At 37.6% G+C, this 18,339-nt stretch overlaps 1 protein-coding gene across 1 annotated transcript in view; it reads right to left on the bottom strand.

Annotated features, from left to right (window-relative positions):
* The window catches only part of LOC126754526 (matrix metalloproteinase-2), a 380,711-nt gene that overhangs the window by 15,922 nt on the left and 346,450 nt on the right, over nt 1-18,339 (bottom strand). The window contains exon 5 of the mRNA XM_050466600.1: nt 4,875-5,017. Coding sequence (XP_050322557.1) covers nt 4,875-5,017 — 143 coding nt within the window. The remainder of the gene's footprint in view (nt 1-4,874; nt 5,018-18,339) is intronic.

Below are 18,339 nucleotides of genomic sequence, written 5' to 3' on the forward strand. Positions count from 1 at the left end.
GACATCGCGGCATAAAGGCAACTCCTTTTCGTGCTGTCGAAAGCAGCTTCGAAATCGACGAAGAGGTGGTGTGTGTCGATTCTCCTTTCACGGGTCTTTTCCAAGATTTGGCGCATGGTGAATATCTGGTCGGTTGTTGATTTTCCAGGTCTGAAGCCACACTGATAAGGTCCAATCAGTTTGTTGACGGTGGGCTTTAATCTTTCACACAATACGCTCGATAGAACCTTATATGCGATGTTGAGAAGGCTAATCCCACGGTAGTTGGCGCAGATTGTGGGGTCTCCTTTTTTATGGATTGGGCAGAGCACACTTAAATTCCAATCGTTGGGCATGCTCTCGTCCGACCATATTTTACAAAGAAGCTGATGCATGCTCCCTATTAGCTCTTCGCCGCCGTTTTTGAATAGCTCGGCCGGTAGTCCGTCGGCCTCTGCCGTTTTGTTGTTCTTGAGGCGGGCAATTGCTATTCGAACTTCTTCATGGTCGGGTAATGGAACGTCTGCTCCATCGTCATCGATTGGGGAATCGGGTTCTCCTTCTCCTGGTGTTGTGCGTTCACTGCCATTCAGCAGGCTGGAGAAGTGTTCCCTCCATAATCTAAGTATGCTCTGGGCATCGGTTACTAGATCACCTTAGGGGGTTCTACAAGAGTAAGCTCCGGTCTTGAAACCTTCTGTAAGCCGCCGCATTTTTTCGTAGAATTTTCGAGCATTACCCCTGTCGGTCAGCTTATCAAGCTCTTCATACTCACGCATTTCGGCCTCTTTCTTCTTCTGTCTGCAGATGCGTCTCGCTTCCCTCTTCAACTCTCGGTATCTATCCCATCCCGCACGTGTAGTGGTCGATCGTAACGTTGCGAGGTAGGCAGCCTGTTTCCTCTCCGCTTCGACACGGCACTCCTCGTCGTACCAGCTGTTCTTTTGCACTTTCCGAAAACCAATGGTTTCGGTTGCAGCAGTACGTAAAGAGTTTGAAATGCCGTCCCACAGTTCCCTTATACCGTGTTGTTGACGAGTGCTCTCAGAGAGCAGGAGTGCAAGCCGAGTAGAAAATCGTTCGGCTGTCTTTTGTGTTTGCAGCTTCTCGACGTCGAACCTTCCTTGTGTTTGTTGAAGTGCGTTTTTTGCTGCACAGAGGCGGGTGCGAATCTTGGCTGCAACAAGATAGTGATCCTAGTCGATGTTGAGGTTGAATTTACCGACCGTAGTGCCAAATATACCTTCTTTGCCCACCCTGGCGTTAAAGTCGCCAAGCACGATTTTGACATCGTGGCGGGGGCAGCTCTCATAAGCGCGCCCCAAGCGCTCATAGAAGGCATCTTTGGTCACATCGTCCTTCTCTTCCGTCGGGGCGTGTGCGCAAATCAGCGATATGTTGAAGAACATCGCTTTGATGCGGATTGTGGCTAGACGTTCATTCACCGGAGTGAATGATAGTACTCGGCGACGGAGTCTCTCTCCCACCACGAATCCAACACTAAACTTGCGCTCCTTTATATGGCCACTGTAGTAAATGTCACAAGGACCTACTCGTCTCTGTCCTTGTCCCGTCCATCGCATTTCTTGGACGGCGGTGATGTCAGCCTTTATTTTTGCGAGGACATCAACCAGCTGGGCAGCGGCACCTTCCCAATTAAGGGTCCGGACATTCCAGGTGCATGCCCTTATTTCATAGTCCATATTTCGTTTGCCATGGTCGTCATCAAAAGGGGGGTTTCTCTTCCGAGGCTTGTTGTTCCTTTTCATTGGGGGTGTTTTTCACGTGGCGCGTCCCAAACCTAGCGCACAACCTTATGCAGGGGATGTTTCGCCTTCTCACATTAGCTCGCCTTCGAACGGATGTTCTTAGGCTCCCCAGAGGATACTTGGTCAAAGACCGGAAGTTGTGAGCTGCTTAAGCCATGTGTAAAAGAATCGTTTCTGGCCACTCCCAAGTGAATGGCGATCAAAGAACTTTCCTCACTTGCGTGAACTTCTACACACGACTTCATCCTCCGGCATTATATCAGTTATGATAATTTGGCCAATATTGGCATAAACATTTCTCATGAGTTCATATTTCGATGAAGTGAATTGACAAAAGGCAGGTGGGATTGATATCAAACCACTGGAAGTATCAACCAGAATTTGCTTTTTCCTTATCGAATACGATGTAAAATGTCTTCGGCAATGTAATTTTTGTTCGTATCCCATAATTGACGCAGATTTGAAGGCTGATACTTATGTCGAAATGATCATCGCGAAAAGTCTACGAACTTCAGTGGCATGCGAAGTAGCTATTGAATCTTCCATCGTTTGATTCCATTGATTATCTATCATGTTCCAGCAATTGCAATTGCTGGGATGCTTCTCAAAAAGTTCCACACACCGTAGCATTCATAGTACATTTGGCTATTCTCCAAATGTGCTGCGAGACGCACAACAGCAGAAAAACGTTCATGAATTACAAAAGTAATAAGGCCAATAACCGTCATTTTGCTTTCTTTGGTGACGTATTTGCAAACGTTTTTGGTCGATTTCACCAAACTGCAATGTTAAACATTGACATGAGTTTTGAATATGAATTAGACAACAGTGGCGAATATGGTACGAACCACGTGTTGTCGACTTCGATATTCAGTTCTCTAAGTTGAATGCTAAATGTTCTGCCATTGTCGTCTGGTGTGCTACGCCGATAGAGTGGATATCCATCAGTGCGTTTCCGAAAGAAAAGCACGTTGATAGTGTTTCGTCCATTTATTGTCAGACATTCGACCGAAGTGGGATTGTGGTGTCCGCAAGGTCCATGAACCATATTGGTTTTCATCCCTTCGTATAATACTGGATCTTTCTTTGCATTAGGAATTCCCGCAGAAATGATTTCATCAATTGGATCTGGTGTAACCACCTTCCACTATCCAAAGAAGAATGTGTGCGTGTGGCAAACCTCTATTTTGCCACTCAACAGAGTACATCCATCATCTAACAGCGCCATATATGTACATATACCATACGTTGCTTCAAGATAAAGTCCATCAAACATAGTAGCTGTTGTTGGAGAAGTCGTGCTGTGACATCGTGACGATCGCTTGCTGATTAACCGCGTTTGTTATTTCATGTATACTGGTTTGTTTCTTACAAAATATATATATACGCCCACTGGATCTTTGTTTTCCAGTTACTACAAAAAGCTCTGTTAAGTTGGTCGCATTGCTTGGCTAAGGGGCTTAAGTAATAGTAAGGTCCACATCCCAAATGGGCACGCACTCTATTCTTACGAACCAATAGGGACACCTCATAATTCCCAAAATGGTGATATGGATGAATAAACCCTCGGTTTTACGCCTATCTCCTATTGTGGAAGTATGAGGATACCCGCACCAACACCACCCTAAGCCAAAGTGTTGAGGTACCCGCGACGATGGCTGAATGGTCAGCGGGCGGTAACGAATGCCTGATCGCCCTGTTGAGGTCGACGGTATTAAACGCCTTCCTTACTCATACCGGCTCTGCGGACGAGTGACCCGGCGTACTCTTGGGACCAAACATAAAGAAAGAAACCAAAACAATAACAAATACAACAACAATAAACTTGACGACAACCGCTATGACCACTTATTAAATAGGTCCAGGAAAAATGTCTACAGACTCACTGCTACTATACAAATGGGTATGCCTTACAACAACATCTGCCGAGGGTGCGAAGTAGTAGGGAATAAGGAAACAATTTTCCACTTTCTCTGCGAATGCCTAGCCCTATCGAAGATCCGACACAGAACACTTGGAATCCATCAAGCACCAAACCTTGAGTGGATGTCTATGTATAAAAACCATATCGACATTAGTAGCTTCATCGAAACCACAAAATGGTTTAAAAGAAAAGGTGAAACGTGATAGCAATAACAAAAAGGTCTACGACTAGTGCAAGAAAATGGCACAGCATGTGCTAATTGAGCCCGAAATATGACAGGACTGCACTCTGATGAACCTTTCCACTTATAACATAAGGTCTATCTTAAGTGGATTGTAGATATATGTACTTCTTAGAATGTAAGATTTATTTTTGTATCTAGGCTTAAGAAAAATATTGTATTTAAAAAGAAACGAAATAAAGAAAACCACGGAGATGCCCACGGGAGTTGCTCACGGGCAGTTGCCCGTAGTTGCCCACGAAACACAAAACGAATAATGAATTTGTATGTACGTCCGAATATCTTCTATCTAGGTACATATATACATACAAGCATACATATATAGCAAGTAAGTTCGGACATTTTACCATATTCTCTTGCAACTTGCAAAATGGGCGAAAACGTCAACCAGAGGATGATATACTTGTATAATTCATACACTGACCGACCTTCGGCATAAGGTGTGTTAGAAAAACGAAAATCATTATATTATGTACAAGTAGTACTATACATATATGGGAGTTGATATTACCTGATATTATCTATTTCTGCCAGTACCACATACTATTTACATGCTCCTCGGTTTCATTAAGGTACATCACATACCATCACCAATCATATGGAGTAAAGTCAGCCGTATATTCGAAAATCTTGATGTTAGGAAAATTTCAGCTCTTTATTTTCTTTTAGTGATTAGTAATGGCACTTTATAGTTTTACTTGTCATTTCATTAGTATTCGCTTATTGAATATTATGTACGAATGAGTGCATTAAAGTATTCTTCAGCACATTTTTCAAGGTTAAGCAATGAAAACACTACCAATTTGGAATAATTATTTTGCATTTGAATTTGCGATTTGATTTGTAACGATGTGTGTATATATATGTACGTTTTAAATTCTCTCATTTATTAACTACATGTAAATATATTGTATGTACATACATACATATGTATATTTATATTTCTTCTGGAAGTACTTACAATCGCCTCTTTCACCTCTGGTAAAATGCCATTTCTCATCAGCGTCAAAATGTGCATCGCCACCGCGCCCCACTCCAGGGTAAAAAGCATGAGCAAGCACCATACCAGGCCCATCGAATTTGTAGCCATCACCATGGTCTCCGCTAAAAAAAAGTAAATAAAAGTTTTAGATCATAATTTGTATAGTTCTGTAGACAACATAGTGTTAAAAAAATTTAAGGTTTTGAATTCCGTAACCAGAAGACTTCTTTTATTATAAAAAATTATATTTTCTTGGTACAATAATGTATTAAATCCCATTTGTAGTCAGAGCTGTTATTTTTGTCCAGCTCTAAGATGCTTTGTGCTAATAAATTGAATATGTAATTTCTAACAAATAAATCGATTTCTTGAAGAGCTAACCATATTTTATATATATTTTAATGTGCTTACTTAACTATGTACATATGTATAAAAGGAATGGAGGCTTTGATATTAACATATCTACTTAGCTAGATCTATACTTCCACACTAATATTATAAATATGAATGGAAGTACTTTTGTTACGCCTTTCACGTCAAAACTACTTAACCGATCATCTTAAAACTTGTAGTCATATAACTAATGGCATTAGAAAAGACATATTATATTCATTATTAAAAAGTATATAGTTTAAAAGCTAAAAACACACCGAACATTTTAAACACAACAAATAAAAGTGAAAAATTTCATTATTCGTCATTTAAATTTTTCAAATAATAATTGTGTAAAGTTTTATTCCGCTATCATCATATTGAAATATATTATACAGAGATGCTCAGATAATTCAAAATAGCGTTGTATTGGAAGAAGGCGTGGTATCCGATTTCATATATTTCGTATGTATATATGTATATATGAAATATATATCCTCGCTATTCTTATAATAAGCTTAAGTGAGCTTATACTAAGAATTATTTTTCACTTTTTAGTTTGACGTGAGAAACCCAAAATTAGTCAAAATTTTAACTATGTTATATTGTTAAAGTAAATCGATACTTAAGCAGTATTTAATCTATACTCTGAACCTAATTGGTACATTGGGTAGTCGAAAAAGTCCTTTCGTATTTCTATTTAAACTTTAACTTATTTTTTTTATATTTATACTAATAAATAAATAAACAAATATGTATAATTTTCGGTCGACCACTTTTTGCCGTTTTTCCGCTAGAGACATTATTCCTTCAGTGTAAAATGAACTTTCGAAATTTCCAGAACGGAAGCGAGCGAACCTTTGTTGTGCTACACGAACTGACTGCATCATCTCCGTAAACTTCACAAATTTCATTAGTAGCTTGCGTGATATTCTTCCCTTTTATATACCAAAATATACTGAATTTCTTCATTATTTGCACTCATTTTTGAACAGCATTAACTTTTTTTCACCTTCCCCGAATTTAATTTAACTAAATGAAGCTTAAAATCCCACCTTTCCAACACTATATAATATGACACAATGTGATTGGTAGCACTGGTGATATACAAGGTGCGTTCTAAAGTAAACAGGATTTTTACAAAAAAAAAAAACAGAACAAATGGTTTTTTCTGCAAAATCACTTTATTTTATTCAAAATAAGAGACTAAAACCAACACCGAATCAGCATTGTCTTCACTTTTGACTTCTCCATGCGAGATTTTTGTGGTTTCGGCTCGTCCGGTGGCTTCCATTCAGCACTATGACGTTTCACTTTGAGATCATCACCAGCCACAATATTGTTAAGGAAGTTTTTGTCCTTTTTTACCTCTTTAATGATGTCCTTCGAATGTTGGATTCTGAGCAATTTTTGGTCGTCAGTCAATTTGTGCGGAACAAATCGTGCACACACCTTTCGTAAGCGCAAATGTTCGGTCAAAATGTGATAAATCGATTTTGGATATGTTCAATTCCATTTCCATGAATTTCAATGATGATTTCGGCTGATTTTTTATGAATTCACGCACAGTTTCGATGGAATTTCCGGTGATCACGAATTTTGATTGGCCCACATGTTGATCGTCATTTATGTGCTCACAACCACTTTGAAAACGTTGAAACCACTCGTACATTCTGCAACGGGATAGACAATCATCGCCATAAACTTGTTTTATCAATTGAAACGTTTCGGTAAAAGTTTTACCAATTTTAAAACTAATTTTAATGTTGACTCTTTGTTAGAAGCTCATTTTCGCACAGATAACACAAACATACTGACACTTAAAACGCAATAACTTCACTTCCCATCGATCAAATGTCATGGAATTCTCACTGGACAATCGATAATTCGAAAAGTCCTGTTTACTTTTACGACTGCAACGACATTTATTGAGAAAATACGAAAGGACCATTCCGACTACCCAATATTATAATCCTGAGCGTGTTCGTGGCCGGAGGCCGAAGGCACCTTTTCTTGGTTTGTCGGTGTTTTGATTTGTTGGTTTTTCGACTGTCGGAATTCTAAATTTCCAGATTTTGATTGTCGACATTATGTTATACACCCAAAAAAATTTAAGTGAAATTGATTTATTTTTTACTTTTTCGTGTTTCAGTTGCTTACAGAATATAATATATTAATATATCCATTAATATATGTATACATATTATGATCTCTATTCACTGTATTCAAAATGGCAAACAAGAGTTCTTTTTAGTTTCATGACCTGCAAATAGGGATGCAAACGATGCATCGATGTTTCTGAAACATCGATGTTTATATATCCTCGTGCTCAAACCACTTTGATGTTTGAAACCACTCATGTTCGATGTTTTAATGGCGATGTTTTTTCAAACTTTTTTATCACATCGTTTCGGTATTTTTTCTCGTTACCAATTTTAAAACTAATTTTAATGTTGACTTTTGTTAGTCATGTGATTTTTGCAAAATACACAAACATACTTGACACTTAAATAATAACTTCACTTCCCATCGATCAAATGTCATGGAATTAATCAAATGGACAATTATTCGAAAATAAAATTTTACGACTGCAACGACATTGTATTGAGAAAATATAAGTTTTGTTTCGATTCATCGTGTTGTCAATCACAACTTTATTACGGTGTGTTGATTTATATGTTGGTTTTTTAAATATGTCATAAATTTCCAGATTTTGATTGTCGACATTATGTTATACAAAAAAAAAAAGGTCTGATTTATTTTTTACTTTTTCGTAGAAATTCAGAATATAATATATTAATATATCCATTAATATATGTAACATATTATGATCTCTATTCACTGTATTCAAAATGGCAAACAAGAGTTCTTTTTAGTTTCATGACCTGCAAATAGGGATGCAAACGATGCATCGATGTTTCTGAAACATCGATGTTTTTGTCAAAACAGCGAAAAATTTCTGAAATAATTAACATATCACCAACCGCTGGGACGACAGAGTCAAGTGAGTTATCCGACAATAGTAATAAGAAGACTGCATGTATTGAATCGTCTCCTAGTACATGTACTCCATCAGTACTGCAAAATAAATCGGATCAGTTGCCTGCGCTGATCCAACTTAATGTGAAAGACTTTTTTGAGCAAGTCGAAAGTATTTCTTACCAAGATGACCCTAAATCAAGGAAAATTACTGAAGCAATTGTAAAATATATTATAATGGACAACAAGCCATTTTCCACTGTAGAAGGAACAGGTTTTCTGCAGATGATGAAAGAACTGGTTTCCCTTTTTAAAGTTCCAAGTAGAGAAACAAAAAAAATACGAGTGGATGAAAAATATGAAGCGCTGACTTCAATTTTCAAAGAGTATATTCGTAAGTGCGACAGTTATTGCCTAACGTATGACATATGGACAGAGACAATGAAAAATCAGTCGTTCCTTGGGGTAACAATTCATTTTTTGGACAATTTACGTTTGTTGAGTGGGACGTTAAGAGTAATCGAACTGCACGAATGTCATACAGCAGCTTATTTAGAAGAAACTATGTTTAAACTTTTCAACGAGTGGAACGTTGGCATAAATAAAGTTTCTGCTTGTGTAACAGATAATGATTCAACCATGATGAAATTAAATAGAAGCTTGTTTGGCGAAAAAAATAATACCCTTCCAAATTTCATAAAGGATGCAAATAATGGCGTTAGTACGTCGGAATCTTCGGATGAGTGTGCAACAGAAAACCCGTTTGATATTTGGAGCTATCATAAACAGTTGGTCCACCAAAATATGAAATGTAAGTTTTCCAATTTATCTGCTATAACAACAACGGAAGTTGAAGTGCAAATGTTTCTTGGATTAGCTGTTGCTTCTATCAATCAGAATCCAACAGAAATGTGGGATGATATGAAAAATGTATTTCCTGAATTGTATAAACAAGCTTCCAAATATTTATCCATTGTGGGCACTTCAGTCCCTAGTGAACGACTGTTTTCTAAAGCTGGAGCAACGATTACTCAGTAAAGAAATCGCTTGACAAGGAAAAAACTTTTCAAACTGTTATTCTTAAATTCTGTTTTAAATAAATAATTTGTTGTTTGTTCAAAAACTATTTACATCTTTTATTTATTGAGAAAAGGTTTTAATAGGTAGCTAAAATATATATCAATTAAAGGCGTACTACTGTATTTCACTTATTTATGGTTCTGAAAGAAGCTTTTTATCCTCACTAATAAAATACGTTAAAAAACTTCAAAAATCAATCGATGTTTCGATACATCGATGTTTCAATGGCCGATGTTTTTGATTTCGATGTTGTTTGAAGAAACATCGATACATCGAACCATCGATGTTTCATTTCACGATGTTTGCATCCCCACCTGCAAACTATCACGTCCCAAATTTGAGACAATTTTTGGGACTAAAGACTAGAGACTGTGTTGTGAATAGCAACTAGTCACAAATTAAGACTTTGCCTCAAAATGTCTCAAATAGTGGCTAGAGACTGCTTACAGAATTACGCTATAAGTGTTACTAAGCTTGTCCAGGAGCAAACAGTCGAGAGCCCAGAGTAGGTAAACGGGACGCATGCGTAGATGCGAGAGGTAGGTGGAGAGAGAGCAGTGGCAGTATATTTTTTTAGTAACTATTTGAGTATTGAAAGAATATAATTTTTTCTTTTGTGAGATTTAACAATGTTATGTAATATAAACGAATAAAAATCGCAGTTACATAAGTCCTCTTCTTCTTCTTTATTGGCGTAGACACCGCTTACGCGATTATAGCCGAGTTAACAACAGCGCGCCAGTCGTTTCTTCTTTTTGCTACGTGGCGCCAATTGGATATTCCAAGCGAAGCCAGGTCCTTCTCCACTTGGTCCTTCCAACGGAGTGGAGGTCTTCCTCTTCCTCTGCTTCCCCCGGCAGGTACTGCGTCGAATACTTTCAGAGCCGGAGTGTTTTCATCCATCCGGACAACATGACCTAGCCAGCGTAGCCGCTGTCTTTTAATTCGCTGAACTATGTCAATGTCGTCATATATCTCGTACAGCTCATCGTTCCATCGAATGCGTCCTACTCTCCGCTATTAGCTTTGGTGACAATTGCTAAAAAGCTGACAACGACATGACATCCAAAGTTTAGAACGAAAAAAAAGTGTTTTCATTGCAGATATTTTTCGGAGGTGTTGAATAAAGGCGTTTTGACGGTAAACATCTGAATGTTTACTACAAAACTTCTATTACAAGCATAGCTTTGGAATTGCAAAACTAAATTTTATTACCTGAATGTCATGTGTTTTGCATTATTTGATATTTTTTATTTTGGTGTGCTGTTATTTTTTATTTATGTTACACAGATTTTTGTTGTGTACGTCTTTGCATTTAAAATTTCCCGATATATTGGGTAGTCGAAAAAATCTTTGCAGTCGTATATCTCCAGTGCTACCAATCACATTATGTCATACCATACGGGGTTAGAAAGGTGAGATTTTAAGTTTCATTTAACCAAAAAAAATGAATTCGGGGAAGTTGAAAAAGTGAAGAAACTCGCAAGCCACCAATACAATTTGTGAAGTTTACGGAGACGAGATGCTGTATCGTGTAGCACAACAATGGTTCGCTCCGTTCCGTTCTGGAAATTTCGATGTAAAATATGCTCCTCGCTCTCGTTGACCTATCGTTGAAAAAGTCGACGAAAACTTAACATTCATCATCAAACGGGTTTGAATCATTTAAAAAAGGCTGGCTACAAACAGAAGTTCAATGTGTTGGCCGAATTAACATCTGCGATTCTTTGCTGACGAAATGAAATCGAACCATTTCTGAAGCGAATAGTAACAGGAGACGAAAAATTGATCAAATACGGCAATAATGTGAGAAAAAGAGCATGGTCCAAACGTGGTGAAGCTCAACAAATAGTCGCAAAGCCAGGATTGAGGCTTCGAAAAATTATTGAGTGTTTGGAGGGATTGGAAGAGAATCATCCATTGAGATGCTCCAGCCTGGTCGAACGATTGATTTTACATTATACTGTCAAGAACTGATGAGATTGAAGCAAGCAATCGAAAAAACGGCCAGATCTGATCAACAGAAATGGCTTCGACTTCCATCAGCACAACGCTAGACCACATACATCTTTGATGACTCGGCAAAAACTAGGAGAGCTTGGCTGGGAAGTCTTGTTGCATCCACTATATAGCCCTGACCTTGCACTATCGGACTACCATTTGTTTCGGTCAATGCAGAACTCCCTTAATGGAGTAAAGTTGGCCTGAGAAGCCTGTGAAAATTACTTATCGCAGTTTTTTCGCAGAGAAACCAGGAAAGTTTTGCACTGATGGAATAATGTTACCCTATATATACTTTCTTTAAGGATATTTATTATATTTGAGCATACACATATGCTTTTCAAATGTCACCAACAATAGTGAAAACTTTTATTTAAATGTTGCATATTTTTAAGCGCATCTTTTTGGTGAGCTGCTTAAATTTGTTATCGCCTTCCTACAGTGTCGCTCAAATAGGTGACATTATTACCTTTATCCAAAAAATTCAAATTTTGAAATTCATAAGTAAACAAATTTCAAACCATAAAAAATTAATTAGGGTTTTCACAAGTCTCATAAAGTTATAAGTTATAACGATTCGAAAACATAGCATTGAGAATTGTAAATGTGTAAACTCATTTTGGTATGATATCCAACAACAATTTTTTTAAACAAGTGTAAAAATTTACGATTTTACGATGCTTTACGATGGGTTGTGAGTACCCCAAACAAATAAAAAAATGCCGAATACCTGCTGTTTTGTTTGTGCAAAACTAATAATGGAAGCAAATTACTAACTTTTGTGCTCCAATCGACAAATCGCAACGAGACGAATGGGAAAAAGTATGTTGCGGGCAACTGAGTTTGTTATTGAGAATATGTGTGCTACATTTTAAGATGAGGATAATAAAAGAATCTCCTCTTAAAAGAAGCATCTTAATTAAAATTATTCCCCAATCTTGAAGAAAACAATAAATAGAAAGCTTACGTTTTTACCATTGATACGGCCTTAAAACAAACTTATTTGCGGGAATATTTTAACAACTGTATGCTATTTTTATTACTCTTCTATTTATAATATAAATATAAATACAAATGCCGTCATATTGCTTAAAAAAAATATAGACGGGTTGATATAAGCAAATATAAGAATTGTTCACAAATTTATTGTCAAATAAGCGTAGGTCAAATACTATTTCCCTTTGTTTAATACACTTTGAATCATACCATGATTCAACAATATAAGGTTGTGCCGATGGTCCAAAAGCAACAACTTGTCATGAGAGTTTTGATCCATAATGTCAAATTCAACGGTTTTTTGTATTGTTTTGTTTTTATGATTTAAGAATAATGTTTAAAATATTTAAATCATTTTTTCCGTCATAACCCAATTTTTGCCGGTTTTCAAGCAAAAATCGGCCGATACTGCTGCAACTTCACGTTCGATATTCGTACGAAGTTCATCATTCGTCGCTTACTTGTTGGCACAGGCCGTAGACTTGACGTAGCCCCACAGGAAATAGTCTAACGGCTTCAAATCGGACGGCCGTTGTGCACGAGGTGCCCAATTGACTGGGCCATTCGTGAGATAACACGTTCACCAAACTTGGTTTTCAATAAATCGATTGTAACATTCGCTGTTTGGCTTGTGGTGCCGTTAATTACGCAAAAAAGACTAAAGGAAAGTTCCTCATCTGTTCAGACAGCAAATCGTGTATGTCTTCAATAACGTCTCCTTCCAATCGCAATCCCATAATAGAAGTTGTCAGGGACGCGGTCATTGGTGCCCCTCAGAAAATCCAAGTAATGTGGATCCCTGGCCATGCTGGTATTACAGGCAACCACTTTGCAGACCTCGCTGCGAAAAATGTAGCCAGGACTCCTGCCTTAACATACTACGTCTCATCCAAGCAAGAAATTCTTAACCTTATTAAGCACAAAAGGCATCAAAAAAACGCAAGCGAATGGAAAACATTTAAACATCACTACGCGGTCATAAGCCCAGCCAGAAATCGTATAATCTACTCGTCAACAGTTCCAACTAGCGCAATGAAGACATATGCCCACTTACTATCGGGTAAAAGCCCTTTGCGATGACACCGCTTCTATCGAACACTTACTCACACTCTGTCCGATGCTTCACCCAACAGCCCACAACTCTGGCAACATTGATCTCATAAAACTACTAAGTGAACCTTCAGAAAAAAACGTGATGATTGATATAGATTCTTAAAAACCAACGATTTGTTAAAATATATTTAAGCAACTTACATCTTTACTAACCCTTAGCAAATAGAATTTTTCACCCAGTTATAATTACAAGACGGCTGAAGGCCTCGTAGCCAGTGCTGCGTTTATGTACTTATATAATAAAACTCTTTTTGTTATATGAATTATTATAAATAAATAAATAAATTTTTATGGAAACGTCTGCAATGTCAGTCTGAATATTGGCTTGCCAAGATATTTAAGTGATCTAAATCTACCAAGTAATCGTGACGTATTAAATTACTATTTATTTTTACTCGTGGCTGAGCAAAAAATAACAAAAAAAGCAATCGTACGGTAATCTTAACACACAAGTGGCAAAAAAATTTGGAAAATTTGGAATAAAGTAAACATTCCGTTAATCAATGAAATAACTGTCTCGAAAAAACTGAAAACATTGCTATGTAAATAAATATCATAATGAAATAAAATTTAAAAGTAGACCAAGTAAGTCTTCAACGTTTCTGGAAACAATTGTGCGCAAAAACATTGCCTTTCTGCTGTGGTTTAATACCCATTGAACTCCAAGAGCTTATGATTGATCAGCACAGTAAGAGGAAGTTAACCATTCCCGAATTCGAGGCGATTGCTGTTGACCAACAATCAACACTGACGCCAACTAGTTTTGATCCAACTTTTTTCCAGGCTCAACAAATATGAATGTTGAATCAGAGGTGATGTTTGCCATGCCAACTGCAAGAGAGCCAAGTTCGTCGAAAAAAAAAAATTAATACAAAAAGGTACGATACACCTCATTTCGCAATGGCGTGCGATAGGTTTGGAATCGGTAATAGGGTTGCTTCTTTTTTGGCCATATCGCTTTTTCAAAGATATTGACTTTAAAAATGAAAATGGGGAACCAATAATTATGGACAAATCTAAAGTTTCACGTTAAATAAAGAAATGTAGGGATTCTCTTCGAAGAAAGCAACGCAATGACTATGATCTGGTAGCCTTCTTCTTTGATGGCAGAAAAAATAACTCTCTGACGAGCGAAGAAGAAAATGAAAGATATTATCTGAGAATGGTAAAATAATCACATTTAGTGGTTCTTAAAGAGCCTGAGAGCAGATTGTTGCGTTACGTAAAAGTCGACGCCGAGGACGCTAAAACAAAACAGAGGCAATTGTGCGAGTTCATTATAGAAAAAAATATGTCGCTTGAGAGACTGATTGGACTTTGCTGTGATGGAGAAGCAACAAACACAGGTTCTGAAAATGGAATTTTAAGGAAATTCGAAGTCATGTTGAATAGATTGTTGCACTGGTTTGTTTGTTTATTACACTTTAATGAACTTCCACTTAGTCACTTGTTCTCCGCATTGGAAAGGTCCACTACAAGCAGACCGCGCACAGATAGTGGGATAATAAAAAAACCAAACGAAACGAAAGATGGCGGTAAGCAAACAATTGTTTTAAAGAGCCTAACATGTATATATTGATCTGAGCTAAATAAATAAAATCTTTCTGTAGGCTGTACCTGACTTTGAGGCCATTTCGTTGGGAGTTATGCCTCCACCCATTCATGAAAAAACGATCTCGACTGACGTTCAGAACTTGTATCGAATGGCAAAAGGAGTTTGAGATGGTTTCTGCACCGAAATACCGATGGATAACAAAGGCAAGCAGACTCTTACGTTTATACGTGACAACTAGTTCACCATCAGCGAATTTAAAAACTTAGGCAATTTACATAATGAAAGTTTACGTACTGATGTACTTTAACATTAAGTTAAATTTACACAGTCCATGCGATATTTACCACCAACGCTGCGAGAAATTGTTAACACTGTAATTCAAAATAATTCATACTTCGCTCATCCTGAAAATATCTTACTGGCAATGCTTTGTGATAAGAGAAAAGATGTTCGCGAAAGCGCCATAAAAAAGATACTACATTATTGTGATAAAGTTTGTGAACCGACTAATCTAAGGGTTTATGATAAAAAGCACGCAATAAATTTTTTAATGCTCAGACTACTTTGATCTGGTTGACCTAGATGAAGACAGTGTTTTGTCTGAGCCTACATTCTCAGCAAACATTCCTTACGAACACTTGTTGCAGTTTATTGAGTCTGATTATCCGCAGCTTCCTGACCCAGGGATTCCATGTTATACCCAAGCAACTGAGCGTTGTGTACAGCTTCTGACAACAGTTTCCCGACGCGCTATTGCAAAGAATAGAGACGATATCATGGCCGTTACTATAGAAAGTCGTACTACAACGCCACGTATGGAATCCAAAAAAAACTTTAAAACCTAAAAAAACTAAAACTAGAAAAGATTCCCAGTCATCAGCAAAAAAACCAATGTCTGTAACATGCACCACAAAAACATTTAATTTTTTGAAAACTTAATTACAATAATAAAATTTTATTTTCGATCCACCGTATTTTCCACAGCTTTAGAATTTTTTAAAAAAATATGGGAATATCTGTATGCTGCATAAAGTACAATTTAATAAGTATGACCTCAAAATCTAAAGTCGCTCTGCGCGAACTGGGAATTAATTTTAGACTCATGGTTTCTTGGCAAAACTTTCTTAGAATTTTCTGTAGTTTTCGTTTTTGCTAGCCGCTTTGTTGGTTTTTTTCCACCCATACAAATCGACCCGGCCTACTATGGAAGAATTGACCTGATTCAATCCATTTTTAATACACAGACACAATATTATCACGAAAGAACTCACTCTAATTTTAATCTTCTGTCAACAGTGAACTTAGGTACTGGGGCCCACAAATTCGGTAATTAGGTGATTGAACAGTTTTGGTTTAGATTAGGACAATTTTTGGTCATAAGGTGGCATACTTCAAATGCACTACCCGTGCAAAGTTTTATGTCGTGGTACTAATTGGTTCTTGAAAATAAATCAAGTGGAAAATTGTGCAATATGAGAAGTAGGCGCGATGTGTTCCGATTTCGCTCGTTTTCGAACTGTAATATAAGAATGTCGAAGGAATATTATACACCAAAATTGGTTAAAATTGGTCGAAAAGGATCGGAGATATATAATTTTATCTAAATATGGGCATTGTCAATAACATCGACCAGTTTTGACACCGGCTTCTATAAAGCCCATCTCGGGTATAAATTTTAATACCTCTGGCGTATTTAGTTATTGATTTATTTATATATTTTTTTTTAGTTTTTCTTCTTCTTCTTCTTTACTGGCGTTTGTAGTTTTTACGATACCGATGGGGAGGTACACGCCTCAAGTTTCAGCTTATACGGACGGACGGATAGACCAACGTTTGGATTTCAACTTGCCTCGTCATCCTGATCATTTATATACATACAAGGTTCTTTCCAAAGTAAAGATGACTTAAAAAAAACAGAACAAATGGTTTTTTCGGCAAAATCAATTTATTTTATTCAAAATAGTCTTCTTCTGCTTGAATACAGCTTTTTGCACGGTATGACCGCCAATATGCCGGTGCAAGCCTTTTGAATGGCCTCTACGTCTGCATAACGCTTTCCTTTCATTGGCAAATGCATTTTTCCGAAAATGAAGAAAGCGCACGTTGCCTTATCAGGTGAATACGGTGAGTGGTTAATGGTAAAAATGTGTTTTTGGTCAAATAATCGGTCACAAGCGTCGATCGATGAGACGGCGCATTATCGTGCAACAAACGCCAACTTTCATCTTCGCCATATTTGGGCCGAACACGTCGAATACGGCTCACCAAGCGCTTCAAAACTCCAAACGTTTCGGCCGGGTGGAATAAATTTTTTGTGGGCAATACCCTTGGAATCATAAATACAAATCAGCATTGTCTTCACTTTTAACCTCTCTATGCGCGATTTTTTGGGTTTCGGCTCGTCCGTTGGCTTCCATTCAGCACTATGGCGTTTGGTTCGGTCAAAATGTGATAAATCAATGTTGGATATGTTCAATTCCATTTCCATGAATTCCAATGATGATTTCGGCTGATTTTTGATGAATTTCCGCGCAGTTTCGATGGAATTTCCAGTGATCACGGATTTTGATTGGCCCACATGTTGATCGTCATTATGTCACACGAAACGTTGAAACCACTAGTGCATTCTGCTACGGGATAGGCAATCATCGTCATAAACTTGTTTCATCAATTGAAACGCTTCGGTAAAAGTTTTACAAATTTTAAAACATAATTTAATGTTGGCTCTTTGTTCGAAGGTTTTTTTTCGCACGGATAACATAAACAAACTGACACTTAAAACGCAATAATTTAACTTCTAATCGTTGAAATGTCATGAAACTCTCACTTGGCAATCGATAAAGATAGCAGATCAGCAGTCGACATATAGATGGCGCCACCAGAGGGCGCTAGATTCAGTCCTGTCCTGTTAACTTTGGAACACCTTGTACGAAACTTGTTAGAAAAACGAAAACATTATAAGTAGCAACGGGGTTTTCAATAAGAACGCACAACACAAAAACGGTTTAGGATAGCAATAAAATTATTTATTCCTGTGAAAGTACATTCGATGCCAACATGATCTCTTTTTCACGGCCACCACGGACCCGCTTGTAGAAGTCCAGACTCTGAACCCAATTTTCTACGGTTTTCAAGCCTAAATCGACCGACCGAAGCGTACAATTGACATTACTGAGTAGCTTATGGCGCCGTTCACTTGGAACGACATATTGTCCAAGTCCATATCATCCAATTCAGGCCAAAAATATTCTGTAATCATTGAGCGGTAGCTATTCCCATTCACTGTAACGTGCCGGCCTTGATCATCACGGAAGAAGTACGGCCCAATGACGCCGCCGCACCAAACCG

This window comes from Bactrocera neohumeralis, chromosome 4, assembly GCF_024586455.1.
Source record: "Bactrocera neohumeralis isolate Rockhampton chromosome 4, APGP_CSIRO_Bneo_wtdbg2-racon-allhic-juicebox.fasta_v2, whole genome shotgun sequence".
Classification (NCBI taxonomy): domain Eukaryota; kingdom Metazoa; phylum Arthropoda; class Insecta; order Diptera; family Tephritidae; genus Bactrocera; species Bactrocera neohumeralis.